This window comes from Rattus norvegicus, chromosome 1 (assembly GCF_036323735.1).
Source record: "Rattus norvegicus strain BN/NHsdMcwi chromosome 1, GRCr8, whole genome shotgun sequence".
NCBI lineage: Eukaryota > Metazoa > Chordata > Mammalia > Rodentia > Muridae > Rattus > Rattus norvegicus.
The window spans coordinates 89,225,416-89,239,317 of record NC_086019.1 but is presented as its reverse complement, the minus strand read 5'-3'; the positions used below and the strand labels follow the sequence as shown (position 1 = coordinate 89,239,317).

Here is a 13,902-nt window from a genome sequence, read left to right as displayed (position 1 = left end):
GGGGTTTCAAGACCATATCACCACGCCCCGGCTCCATATTTTGCGTGGTTTATCTAAATTCGAACCGTGCTTTCAGTCTCCCCATCATGACAGAACCCCCAGGGCCTGGGGCATGGCTGCTGGTAGTGCTTGTGAGGTGTGAGTGGGGCTGGGTCCATCCGCAGAACCTCACAAAGGAGACGAAGGCAGGAAAATGCACTACAGAGCTGTCTGAGGAGAGCCCGAACACACAAGACCTTGTCTCAAAGAGACAAAAAGCCAGTCTCCTTTCTGTTTTCCCACTCATCGCTGTATCCCCACTTCCGGGCAGGCCGCATCCTCTCAGAGGCTCTCAGTGAATCAGCCGAGTGCGCCCAGCGCCCACACTCTTCACAAGATGCACCGAGCCAGACCTCGTCCACTGTGCGCTCGGGCCTCGGGATGCTGCTGTGGTAATTAGGGTCCTATTCCTAGAGGCTCCTAGCTGCCAAGCTTCCGTGAGTGCCACGTGTACAGCGCCTCGGAACTTGGCAATGGAAAACGCTTGGTAAATGGTAGCTATCATTATAATCAACCTTCTATTTTCAAAGCAGCGCTGGTGCCTAGCTTCTATGAATTAGTATTTCCTATCTCAAAGCAGAAGCCTCGTTTCCTTTCTTTCCTTTCACGCTCGTACGTGCATGCGTGTGTGTGTATGTGTGTGTATGTGTGTGTGTGTGTGTGTGTGTGTGTGTGTGTGTGTGTGCGTGCACGTGTATCTCCTGAGAAAGGGATACCACTCTCTCTAAGTCCAGGCTGGCCTTGAACTCTCTCAATAACCTGTCACCCTTCGGCATGCTGGGATTCTAAACATCAGTCATGAACAGAATCACCACATGCAGCCTCAGGACACCCGAGGTGGGGCCGACTGCTATCCTCTACCCGGGGGCACCTTGTCGTAACCCCTGGCAGCCATCCCAGCCTTCCTTGTTACCCCAGATGGGCCCTCGCCTAGTCTATCCTTGAGACTAGGTCCCATGCACAATGGCCTCCTTCTAGGCAGGATTATGAGACTTAAAGTCACACGCCTCTGGGGTGCTTCGAATAAGAACGGTCTCCACAGGCTCATTCACGTATTTGAATGCTTAAGTCACTAGGAAGTGGCACTGTTTAAAAAAATTAGAATGATCTAGAAGTGTGGTCTCATAGGAGAAAATGTGTTCCTGGGGCTGAGGGTTCATGTCTCACAACAAGCCCAGAGTCTGTCTGTCTTTCTCTGCCTGCTTTCTGGCTGAGGACCAGGATGTAGCTTCACCTCCTTCTGCAGCACCATGGCCGCCATGCAGGCCACCATGCTCCCCACGATCATGCCAGTGGAGCTGTGAGCCAGCCGACAATGAGACGCTTTTAGAAACGTTACCCTAGTCATGGCGTCTCTCCACAGCAACAGAACAGTGACTAAGACACTCTCTACAACAGTTCACCCATCTCTTGGTTTTTTTTCTACACAGCATTTCTTTTACTGTATCTTCAGTGTCTACCCCACAGAGTCCACGCCAGGTCTACGAAGGCGAAGGTGTCACCTGTGTAGGGAGCTGGAGAGATGGTTCACCTGTAAGAGTGCTTGCTGCTCTTGCTGAGAAAGGGTTCTGTTTCTAGTAGTCAAGTCCAATGGCTGGCTCCCAACAGCCCCTAACTCTAGTTCCAGGGAATCTGACGCCCTCTTGTGGTCTCATTGGTCACTACACACATAAATCCTCCCCACCCCCACCCGGGAGCTGGGGACCGAACGCAGGGCCTTGCACTTGCTAGGCAAGCGCTCTACCACTGAGCTAAATCCCCAACCCTCACATAAATCTTAACACAAGGGAGGTACTCAAAACTACTTGTTAGCTATCCAGCTCTGGAAGAGGTCACACAAATCAAGGCACTGCCACATCGTTCCTGGACTCTGACTCCATAAACATACAGCCCTTGGTCAGGCACTAAACACCTAAGAAGCACAGGGTGGCTGGCTACCATGCTAATGGCAGTCCTCTTTGAAGCAGGGACTAGGTGATATGGTGGCTGAATATTCAAGGCCAACAGGACCTCAGCAAACCACAATCTGCTCTGAAGGGCTGGCCCCTCCCAGGCTTCTTTGCGGCTGACTACAACCAGGCAACTGACTTTCCAGCGGAGGCCCTGTGGTGGGAGTGGCCTGTGCAACTGGCAGGCACCAAGGTGCCCTGCCTGGCTCCTGTATTGACAGCATACACATCAATGGCGGTGGGCCTGAACCCCAGTACCCCTAGCTAAGTACGGTGGCTTTGTACCTGTGATTCTAGGGCAGAAGCAAGAGAAACAAGTTCAAAGCCAACAAAGCCTTGTCTCTAAGCCAAACAAAACGTGCTGGGCTGTGGCTCGGCTGACAGAGTGCTTGGTGTAACATGCTCACAGAGCCCTGGGTTCGATCCCAGCAGCACATAAGCTGGGTAGGGCAGTGCATACCAGTAATCTCGCACATGGGCAGTGGAAGCAAGGGGTGCTACTGTAGACCGCGCTCAGTCACGCTCACGCGGCTCAAACACGCTGGGCCAGCACACGGAGTCTGGCTTTTATTCAGCCCTTCACACATCTACTGCTAAGACGACACAGACGGGTGGGACCCCAGTCCCCAACCCTGCTTCCTCAGCCCTTGCTCCCGCTTACCCCTCTTACCAGCTCTCTGGTGGCCCTGCCTAAACCTCGCCCCGGGCATGCAGCATGAAGTGGCCATGCAGCTCCCCGAGGTTGTCAAAGGAGTCCTCGCACTCCGTACAGTGGTAGGTGCCCCCCTCATCCTCATCTTCATCTCCATCCCGCCCCGCTGGCCGATTTTCTCCAGTGCGAGAGGGTTCCTCCTCTTCCTCCCCAAGAGCTCTGCTCTCAGGGGCTGGGGCTTCCTGGGTCGCCGTTGCAGGGCAGCAGAGCCGGCAAGGTGGGGTACCCGGTGGGGCCTCTCCCAGTGCCGATCGGCCACAGAGCTGGCAGGGCTGTGCAGGTGGGCCAGCAGGCTGGGTCGCTCGGGGCGCTCGGCGGGATGGGCCGCCCCTGCCCCCACCTATGCGCTGTTTCACCTTATAGCCAGGGTCATATTCAGGGTCATCGGTGGTCTCCTCTTCCTCTTCCTCCTCCTCCTCCTCCTCAGAGTCGGGCTCTGAAAGAGTGTATTCAGAGTCAGAAGAATGCTCCGGGCCTGTTGGGGCAGGTAGGAGAGACATGGCATCAGGGCTGTGTGCAGCTGCCCCGAGCCCCATTCAAGCTCACTGTGCGGGTAGGACAGCTTGGCACGGCACGGATGCAATGTGTCTACGCGTGTAGCAAATGACGACAGCTGCATCTGTCTGCATCTGTGACAACCTGTAATGGCAGGACTTGAGGCCGAGGCAGGAGAATCCCTGCGCGCTCTGGCTTAGAGAATGAGATCCTGTCTCAAAATAGATCTGACAGATGGGCATCAGGATAGGGTGGACAGCCATTACAGGGCACGTGTGCTCACCCAGCTCTGACAGCAACACCCGAAGTTATCTGTATTTTGATGCTAATTCCACTGCCCCAAGGACAGCTGCCTAGTCATATACTCAGAACTCAGGTGACTTCACCAGAACCACCTCCCCATTGAATTTGTAAAGTACAGGTGAGGGGCAGCTACAGGATAGAAGGAGGCCTGTCATTGGAGGAGAAGGAAGGATGGGCGGGAGAGAAGATTGAAGAGGAGACTAGGAGAAAGGAGACAGTACGGAGAGAGGGGAGAAGCCATGGCAGGTGATGTTAAGATTCTGCTCTGTGTATTTATAAGTTGTTATCAATATTCTTAAGGGATGGATGGTACTGGGCTTTGTATGTTTAAGTGGGCAATTATATCTTATCAATTGGGTCAAAGATTATTGTGTTGTGTGTTCTTTTATGTGAGGGTTTGAGTGTAGGAAAGCGTATGGCTGGGATGTGTTTCCGCCAAGATATCTAGCAGATATCTTGGGGCACCGAGGTGTAGACCCAGCGGAGTAAAAGACAACTATTCTTTTTTATTTTTATATTTTTACAACAACACCTGGACCCATGTGGACATGGCTCACCTACGGTCACACAGTCTATCACAGAAAGGAGACTGCGGCAATGGCCCCACCGTAGAGCAGTCCACAAAGACAGGCATCAGAGAAGGTGGCTAAGCGGTGTGCACACAGGTCTGTTCTGGTTGGTTTGGTGTCAGCCCTGGTGATTTCCTTCATTATTTGCCACCTCATTTTCAGACAGGGTTTCTCACTGAACCTAGAGCTCACCGACTGACTAATCTCACAGGCCTGTCTGTGCCTTCCAGCGTGGCAGTCCAGGGGCAAGAGACCATGCCACACACTATGCCTTTATTTGGGTGCTGGGGGGATCCAAACTCCTGTACTCATGCCTCTGTGGCCAGCATTCCCCCCAGCCGTTTGTTTTGTTTTGTTTTTTGGAGGCAGGTTCTCATGTGGCCTAGGGTTGGTGTTGAACTCCTGATCTTCCTGACTTCACTTCTCAAAAGCTGGATTTCAGGCTGGCACCTCTATACTTGGCTTTTTCTTTGTTGTTTTCAGAAGACAGAACACCTGTGTGTGTGTGTGTGTGTGTGTGTGTGTGTGTGTGTGTGTGTGTGTGTGTGCACGAGTGTGCGCTGACCTTCAACTCATCCCCACCCTGCCTCAGCCTCTCAGTGCTGGGATTACGGAAAATCCCCATTTCAATGTACAAGTCAGCTAAAACGCTCACTTGTAAGATACATGACTGTAATTTCAGGACATAGAAGTGCATATAGATGGGTTTAGTTTTTTTTTTTTTTTTTTGGTTCTTTTTTTCGGAGCTGGGGACCGAACCCAGGGCCTTGCACTTCCTAGGCAAGCGCTCTACCGCTGAGCTAAATCCCCAACCCCAAGATGGGTTTAGATTTAAAACATGATCAAGGGCTGGCAAGATGGCTCAGTGGTAAAGGTGCTTGCTAAGCCAGATGACCTGATTTTGATTCCCAGGACCCACACAGTAGACGGACAGAACCAACTCCCAAAAGTTGTCCTGTGACCTCCCCTCCTGATACCATGAGTGTACCTGCCCTCACTAAATCAATGGATAAACTAACAAGGACGTTTAAATGAGAAAATGTGAAGTGATGAGGGCATGAGCAGCCTCTGCGGGTCACACGCAGGGTGGGGGTCTCCATGGTCAAGGGAGCTTGCAGACCTCAGGGTGCTTGCTTGCTTCAGCCACACTGAAAATGGCCTGCTGGAAGCACCCACTGGGCTGCTCCCTCTCCTGAGTCCTCCTGCAGCTCAGTGAGGGTGTTTCTGCCCTGCCCATATTACCACAGAGGCAACAGGCGCTCAGGGGCCACTTATCACCCATCCTCACCAGACACCACAGACTCCCTGCTATCTCAGGACCACAGGGTGCATCTACCTACCCCAGGCCTTTGCTTTCCTTTCTGCTGACTGGGTCCAATCCTGTCTTTGGGCTCTGCTCAGTACAACATTGGTCACTGGTTCATAGCAGCCCTCCCAGTGCTGTGCTCACTCTGCCTTGGGTTTCTCTTGCAGTCCAATCAACTGCACAATTACTTGTACACGTGTTTTCTTATCTCCAAGAGAAGGATAAGAAATAGCTTGTGTGGTGGCCCTGGGGTCTAGGACCCTCTGCGCCCCACACATCTGTGGGGTGGATACGTGCTGTCCATCTGCTATGGATGCTTGCTCAGTCCTGCCTTTCCCCTTGGGCCCCAGGGCAAAGCTCCCTCTTTGGTGAGCAGCCCCAGACTGCCTCATCCTAGATAGCCAGTCGTCTTTTCTACTGCTCTCCCACTGTCCCCTGTGAGCCCCAGGGCTGTGACATCTATGCTCAGGTCCCTCCCCAGGCCCAGAACAGGTGCAATGTGTCCAATGCGCTTCTCCCCTCTCAAGGCTGCTGCATTGTCCCTGATCCATTCTGTGACCCGCTCACTGCCTACAGACATTGTCCAAGGCCTAGAGGACTCTCTGCAACTGTCCTACACTGTGTCCACTTGGCCCTTCTTTTTTTTTTTTTTTTTTTTTTTGGAGCTGGGGACCGAACCCAGGGCCTTGCGCTTCCTAGGCAAGCGCTCTACCACTGAGCTAAATCCCCAACCCCCACTTGGCCCTTCTTATTCCGGCTTCAGGACCCAGCTCAGGCAACCCTCTATGATCCCCACTGCTTTGATGTCCCTGGCTATTACAGGCCTCTCCTGCTCCTCCCTGTGAAAGCCGTTCTCCATTCTACCTTGAATGGCTAAAACTACTCTGTGGGGCCCAGTTCAGTGTCGTCCTCCCTGTCAAGCTCCCTGACCCTGAAGGCTGTCAGCGACTCTTTGGGCTCCCCTACTCTGCCCACCCAGGCAATAACATCTATCACCTAAGCCTGAAGATCAAGGCAGCCCTGGCTGAACCCAGCTCCACTTTTCAGCCCTGCCAAATCTGAGTGGATCTAATTAAATCCATTTGCTAATGGTCTACAGCCTTGTGCCAGAGCCCCCCACCTCCTCTCAAGTCTGACCTTACTAGTGCCTCAGGGGCCTCAGGCACCCACTATGACTTCACGAAGTTGCTTGTGATGAGCCTTCTAGTTGTTGTCCCTGGCTACCAAATCTTGCATGTTCACCATGACTTCCAGGCACTCAAGCCCCTTTGCGCCCGCCATGCACTCTCCATCAAAGAGATCCTCCAAGCGCAGCATGGCTCCGGCATCCACTGGGCCCTCAAAGCCCACTGCGGCTCCTACAGCTCCTGCTGCTCCCACAGCTCCGGCATCCACTGGGCCCTCAAAGCCCACCCCAGCTCCTGCGGCTCCCATGGTTTCCACATCTCCAGTCTCCTTGAAGAACACCAAAGCAGCAGTGCCCAACAGTTCCTCAGTGCATCCGAAGTCCCCTAACTTGCTTATGAGCCCTAGCAGTTCTAAGTCTACCAGACCAATAGGGAACAAGACAGTCCCTTCAACTCGGCCCAGCAGCAGGTCCCAAGGCCGCAGCAAGACAAGAACATCCAGTCAGGTGAGCACTGATACCAAGGCCAGGAAAGGCAGCAGGGGCAGGAAGGGGGGCAAGACTGGAGTGATGGGACCATATAAGCAGAGAGACACACACAGCAGGGGGCGAACCCCTGGCAAAAGGGTAAGCCAGAGCTCCAAGACATCCCCAAACAGGGCCAGCACTCCTAACAGGAAGAGAACCCATTCCGCCAAACCAGGTGTGGCCAAGAAAGCAAGGACCCCTACTTCCCACCGCAAACAAAGCAGAGGCAAGAGTTATAGCCGACCTAGAACCAGTGCCCACGAAAAGAGTGACAACTGGCTTAGAAACAGGCACAGGACGAAGAGCCCCAAGCTACATGGAGCCTTAGACACCAAGGACACTGCAATCTCCAGTAGGGCCAAGAGCTACAGCCCAAGTAGGACAGTCTTCAAGAGCTTTAGCAAGTCTCCGGTGGTAAGCAGGAGAGCCAGGAGCTACAGCCAGGTGATGTCCCCCAGCAGGGAACAGATTCACACCATTACCGATCTGACTCACATGGCAGGCATGACCAAGAGCTACAAGCAGGCCAGAAGCCACAGCAGGACCCACAGCCTCAGCCGCTCTAGGACCCCTAGCAGGACCCGAAGTCACAGCCGCTCTAGAACCCCCAGAAGGTCAAGAAGTCATAGTCACAAGAGGACTCGGAGCCAGGAAAGAAGCTACAGCTGGAAGAAGAATCGCGGTAGGGCAAGAAGTCGTACCCGGAGGGGCACACCCACCCAGGTGAGACAAAGCCAGGGGAGCAACCACAGCCCAGGGAAACCTCCAAGAAGGGAAAGAAGCCAAGTGTGGTCTAGGTCCTCTAGTGAGGAAAAAGGCAACAGCCGGTCCAAAAGTACCAAGGTGAGGAGGGATCACAGCCGCTCAAGAACCACCAGGAAGAAGGGTCACAGGCGGTCTAGAATGTCCAGTCCCGAGAGTGAGAGCAGCCAGTCTAGAAGCCCGGGCGCAGACACAGCCCACAGCCGATCTCGAACCTCCATCAAGAAGAGAGCACGGAGCCGATCCAGAATCTCCAGCACGGAAAACCACCGTGACCGCTCTAGAACTCACAGCAGGGAAAGAGCCCTCAGCCAATCTAGAACCCCGAGCAAGGACAAAGAACCCACCCAAGATGCAACCCCTCCAATCCTCCATGGGGATCCATCTCCCACCAGGACCGAGACTTCTAGTCAGAAAAGAGCTGACAGCGAGGCAAACGGCCACCCCTCAACAGAGCTTCCCAAGGAGATCCGAACCCAGGATGACAGCATTGTCAATACTGCCATTTCTAAGGCCACCTCACCTGGGGAAAGGTCTTCATCATCTTCCTCCAAGCTGGCGTAGCCTCCAGTCTCAGTGGGCTCACGGGTCTCTGTCATGGCGGGGAGAGGGGACAAGAGACAGGAGCAGAGCAGCGACTGGGCAGGGTCCCTCCCCGGCCAGCTCTCCCACGGTCACACCTCCAGTCACAAGCTCCTCTAACACAGGATGTTGGCAGGTTGAGAGGGACACTGGACAGGGCGGGAAAGAAAGGCCTGCGGTAACTCAATAAAATTTTTACATAACACTTGTCCCCCTTCTAAGACCACTGTGTCCTCAGTGCTGAGGGTGAGGCAAAGATGGCCTCTGTTCTATCTTGACTGTGTACAGAGCCTCAACTCTAAAGACCTTGTCCCCCAAGAGTCCTTGACTTTCCAGTTATCTGGCAACAGACTGCCTTGTGGCTCTTATTCAGTGAGGCAGGGAGAGAAGACATCCCAAGTTATTTAAAGGTAGGTATTGGCATGGTCACCAATCGTCACTAAGTGTCACAGAGACCTGTGCCAGACATTAACCCTTTAGCTGTAGGAAGGACCACCAGGAAGGAGGGTCACAGATCGTTGACTATTAGGGACACTAAACACTTGGTACAGTTGAGATACCAGCTAGCCTGGAAATGTTTTAAATTGCTTTGTTTTTAAGAGACAAGATTTCAAATACCCTGACCTTGGAATTCTGACACTCCTGGATCTACCTCCCAAACGCAAGAGATCAAATGGTAGGGCTTCAGGCATGCTAGGCAAACACTCCACTCTGCCTACTGAGATGAATCAATATCCTTCCATTTTGCTTGTTTGAAACAAGGCATCATGGAACCCGGGCTGGCCTCAAGTTTACTAAGTAGCCTCAGATGACCTTGAATTCCAGATCTTCCTGCCTCTTTTCCTCCCAAGTGCTAGCTAGGATCACAGGATCATCACCACACCGGGTGGTGGGCGTCAACCTACGCCAATTGTATAACAGTCACCCTTGCCTAGGTTTAAACTCAAACCTGGCATTTTTTGCCTATTGCTTCAAATGGGACCCCACTTCTCTTGTCTGTTTCCTTCTCTGGAAAGCCTGTGTGTAGACCTTGATTGGCACACTCAGAACCACACAAAAACAGCTCTCTGAGGCAGAAGAGGAAGTAAGGAGAAGACCTGCACGCTGTCCAAAGCTCAAGATCACGCTGGTCACCTCAGCAGACTGGTGGTTGAGCAAGGATTCAAAACCATGCTTTGAATAGAAGTAGGCAGTCTATACCTACAGTCTAGCCCTCAGGCTGGTAAATCTGTAGTTTAAGGCCATTAGTTGGCCTTAACAGAATTTGAGGTTTGAGGCTAGTCTGAGCTAAATGAGACCCTGTCTTAAAAAAAAAATTATAAATGTATTTTCTTGGGGTTGGGGATTTAGCTCAGTGGTAGAGCGCTTGCCTAGGAAGCACAAGGCCCTGGGTTCGGTCCCCAGCTCCAAAAAAAAGAACCAAAATAAAATAAATAAATAAATAAATAAATAAATAAATAAATAAATAAATAAATGTATTTTCTTGCCATCTCTCCAGGCTTCTGTGGGGTTGGAAGCAGGCACATAAAGGCCTTTTATTGCCAGATGGGAAGGGTCCCAGTTCATCATCCATTTGCCATCTGGAATTTTCTCCTTCTTCTTTGTGGATCTGTAGAGCTCATTCTCACCCTTGCAAAGCTCACCTCTAAACATCTATATTGCTCCTTGGCTCCAATAATCCACTACTCTCAATGTACACATTTCTTCCTCCTCCTACATTGGGAGAGGACCTTGCAAGACCAGGCACATATGGTTTCCACTCTCCATTAGACTTGCTATCCAGTCCAGGCTGGCCTTGAACTTGCAATGCTCTAACCTCAGCTTCCCAGTACTATAGACAGGGACACTAGTAATAAGACAAAGGCTCAATGTTAGGCACTGGGGACACAAACAATGGTAGAAAGCACGCTGTCTTTTCAAAGCCCAAATGTTTGCTGTTGGGGGAATGTAGCTGGAGCAGCAGGAGAAGGGTGGTATCATTGGGTAGGGAATTTCCTAAAGACACCTAGATCCTGGATCAGGCCTTTTAAGGACAGAGAAATAGGAATTGACAAGGAAGGGATCTCCTGACTATCCATCAGGTGTAGGCCCTCTAACTCTGGAGTATTATTTCTGGAAAAACTCGCACTATTTAGCAAGGAAAAACGGAGGACGACTGGTTAAGTTTCTATTTAAAATAAATATTTAATATATGTATTCCATGCGGTACCTAGGATTACCCATTCCATAAACCCAAACTCACTCTTTTTTGAGATCTGTCCCCCCCCCAAAAAAACCCCCAAAACAAAAAACAAAATATCGAATCCTCCTGCCCCAGCCCCTGAGTGTTGGAACTATAGGCACGTGACATCACACTGGGTTTTAACTATTATTCCACTTGACCATCACACCAGAAATTGTCAGGACTTTCCTCGGGGTTACTTGGGGACAACCATCCCTTTCCAAACCCACGTTATATAAAGCTCCTTCCAGAATGTTCCGGATATCAGGTGGAAGCATGACAGGTGAAAATCTGCTGGGCGTGGCGCGCACCCCTGCGAACTCAGCACTTGGTAAATTTTAAATTCTAGGTCGTACTCCACGATATTGTGGGTCCAAAACCAAGAACATGAAACCGTCTGCCCCAGTTCCCTCAAAAGCACAGAGTGGCTAAGACCCCACCCACCCCACACACAAATGAACCAACATTGTGTGAGTGAACACAATAGATACCTTTTCGCACAACGCTAGGTAGGACAAGGACTCGGAGAAACCCGCTATCAAACAATAAAGATCAGCTCCCACAATGCCCCGTGACAACTTCCCACGATGCCTCGGGCCTTTAACGACCACCCTATACAAACGCCGGGCACCGAAACGCTCCTAGCCGTGAGGCTTCTGGAGGAGAGCGTGTGCGACCAAAAAGAAAAAAAGAAAAAAAAAAAAAAAAGTCCCTTCCAGGAGCCCAGGCCCTTCCCAGAATGCCCCAGGCCCATAACTCCTGGCCCACGGACTCCCACAATGCCTCGAGGCGAAGCTGTGGTAGGTCCCGAGCCGCGTGCTGGGAGAAGCAAAGGACTCTCTGGCTGGTCACTCTGCCAAGTCGCCGCAGGCTCCCGTCATGCAGCGGGGCTGTATCGCCCGCTTCCCAGCATGCCCCGCGCCACCCCAACCACGGACACTCACCGACGCCGGCGGCCCCGGCTCGGCTCAGCGGTAGCGGCTGCACGCCCGAGCACTGCGCTTGCGTTTAGGGAGGCTAGGCGAGCGAGCGAGCAAGTGAGCGAGGGGCGAAAGGCGCTCAGGGCGCGTGCGCGGTCAGACAGACCATTCCCGGCGATCGGTGGGAAGAGGGGCTCAGAGAATTGCACAGGCTGCAGAGCTCAAGCCGGCGGAGGTGTCGGGCTCTGCGGCTCACAGCCCCGCTAGACTTGGTACAGTCCGCGGTCCGAAGGGTGAAGAAGATTCAAGAATCGCGCGTGCGTGCGCGGTAGAGCGAACGCGCCTTATAAATAGGGGGTGCCTTGGGGTGAGGGGAAAATGGGGGCCTAAATACTCTGCCTAGATCCCGGGGCTGGAGACTCGCTTATTTGCATAATCCTAGCGCTGGACAAAGGAAGGCCTCCCGCACTGGAGGATGTGATTTGCATATTCCCGGGAGAGGCTGTCCTCCGGAGCGCAGTGATTAGCATATGGATGGAGAGGGGGGGCACCTGAGAAAAGCGCATGCGTTTAGGGGACTGCAGACTTAAGCGTAGTGGGATGGCAACCTTGTCCTGAAAGTACTTAAGGTCTGGGACCGGGTTCACGTCCCTGTCACCTAGGATAAGTACCAGGACAGCACGTGGTACTTATGCGTTGCGAGAGATCTGGACCCCCAGTCTAAGGAAGATGAACCACATTTTTTTAGACTAATACTTAGAACTGTCAAGACCTGGAAGAGGAGCCGTGGATGCCAGAAACGCCTGCCCCAACCCAAGGTTCTGCAAGAGCTGATTTTTAAGCCAAGTCTGAACTGGAGCCAACTAGAATCGCTAAAGCAAATGACCAGAGGCAAAGTAGTGCCCGCATTCTTAGAGGAAGTCAAGGCAGCTTTTGCATGGAACACAATTAGAAAGTTTCCTATAGGTGTTTGCTTTTTCTTTTCCTTTTCCTTCTTTTATTTTTATTTTTTTATTTGAGGCAGGGTTTCATGTAGCTCAGGTTAGCCGCCAACACCTGGATGGAAAAAATGACCTTGAACGCTACCTCTAGAGTGCTGAAATTACAGGCATATGGCAGCCAGCCCGGCCCCTGTAGGTAATTTTAAAGAGCTATCACTTCATACTATTCGTAGCCATCCCTACAACCCTCTCCCATGTCACTAGCAATCTAAAACTATAGTAGAGTCCCATTACATCACAGAAAATGAAAAGTTGTGTTTTGCTTTGTTCCTGAGAGTCCCCCTGTGTGGAACTCACTCTAGCTCCAGGAGGTTTTCATGAACTGCCTGCAGTTCTCCTGCCTCAGCTTCCGGAGGGCTGGGATGACAGATATGCATCCCCTACACCTGGCCTTTCTGTCCCTAATGCCTTTGCTGGACCCACCCACCATTTTATCCGGTCCAGATCCCCAGCACTTCAAACGCAGCGATCTCTGCCTTCTCAGGCTTTGATCTCGCCAACGCTTTATCTGAAAACCCTTTGTCCCTGCTGCTCCGAGCTCACTCTCTCCCGGCACTGATGCCAATCGAGAGGCCTTCCTTGATGATACAGCTCCTGCAGATGGAGTAAATTAGGGAAACTGACACGGTACCCGGCTCAATAAATGCGGCACTTTTGATGGGGGTGTGGAAATGGGGTAAAGGGTGCCTGGGGCTATGCGGGCCTCCTCTGCCTCGCCTCCTTCACTTTGCATGAAATTTCCATAACAAAATAAAACAATACCTTACATCATCCCCACCCCGCCCCCGGTGTGTGTGTGTTTTATGCATAGTTGGCTAGCTGGAACCTTAACAACGCGTTGTAAGCAGTTATCTTTTGTACATCTCAGCTGGCCTCAAAACTCCCAGAAGTCCTCCTGCCTTATCTTCCCAATTGCTGGGGTTACAGGCATGTACCTACCACCTGGCCTGGTTTCTGTTGCTGACCCCAAACTCTTAGGTTCAAGCATTGACAGGGACAGGATGAGATGGAATCGAGGGTGTCTCTAGAGACTGGTGGGTGGGGGGTGGAGGGCACAGAGGTGGGCTAGTGTGAGAATGACATCACCCAGAGGCTGTCTCAGTGACTGGACGAGACAAAGCTTGTAAAAACTCACTAATTGACGGCTGTGGTTGGCTCAGCCTGTGATCCCAGCTTTTTAGAAGTTGAGGCAGAAGGATTACCAGGAGTTCATGACCAGCCTGGGTTAAAGTGTAAGGTGCTGTCTCAAAAGGAAGAAACAACAACAACAAAAGCCTCAGTACTCCTCCCACTCCTCCAAAACCCCCCAAAGAATTGAGTCTTGAATTTTGAGGACGAGTGGATGGCAGTGATGTAGGTGAGGTCTGGCTCCAGCATGGGTCTCCTCCC

At 52.1% G+C, this 13,902-nt stretch overlaps 2 protein-coding genes across 7 annotated transcripts; one reads left to right on the top strand and one right to left on the bottom strand.

Annotated features, from left to right (window-relative positions):
* Positions 1 to 2,520: 2,520 nt before the first annotated feature.
* On the bottom strand, positions 2,521 to 11,876 carry Zfp428 (zinc finger protein 428). Of its 6 annotated transcripts, none has more exons than NM_001399612.1 (3): positions 11,537 to 11,876; positions 8,313 to 8,544; positions 2,521 to 3,136 (listed from the first exon to the last, which is right to left on the bottom strand). In NM_001399612.1, the coding sequence occupies exons 2-3, from the start codon at positions 8,386 to 8,388 to the stop codon at positions 2,679 to 2,681; spliced, it is 534 nt and encodes a 177-aa protein (NP_001386541.1). In that variant the 5' UTR covers positions 8,389 to 8,544; positions 11,537 to 11,876; the 3' UTR covers positions 2,521 to 2,678. The 6 variants fall into 6 exon arrangements, with proteins under 6 accessions (NP_001386541.1, NP_001386539.1, NP_001101946.1 ...); NM_001399610.1 differs by having other exon boundaries at positions 2,521 to 3,175; positions 8,313 to 8,520; NM_001108476.2 differs by having other exon boundaries at positions 8,313 to 8,520.
* On the top strand, positions 6,619 to 8,354 carry Srrm5 (serine/arginine repetitive matrix 5). Its single transcript, NM_001317106.1, has one exon. The coding sequence runs from the start codon at positions 6,653 to 6,655 to the stop codon at positions 8,351 to 8,353; it is 1,701 nt and encodes a 566-aa protein (NP_001304035.1). The 5' UTR covers positions 6,619 to 6,652; the 3' UTR covers position 8,354.
* Positions 11,877 to 13,902: the final 2,026 nt, after the last annotated feature.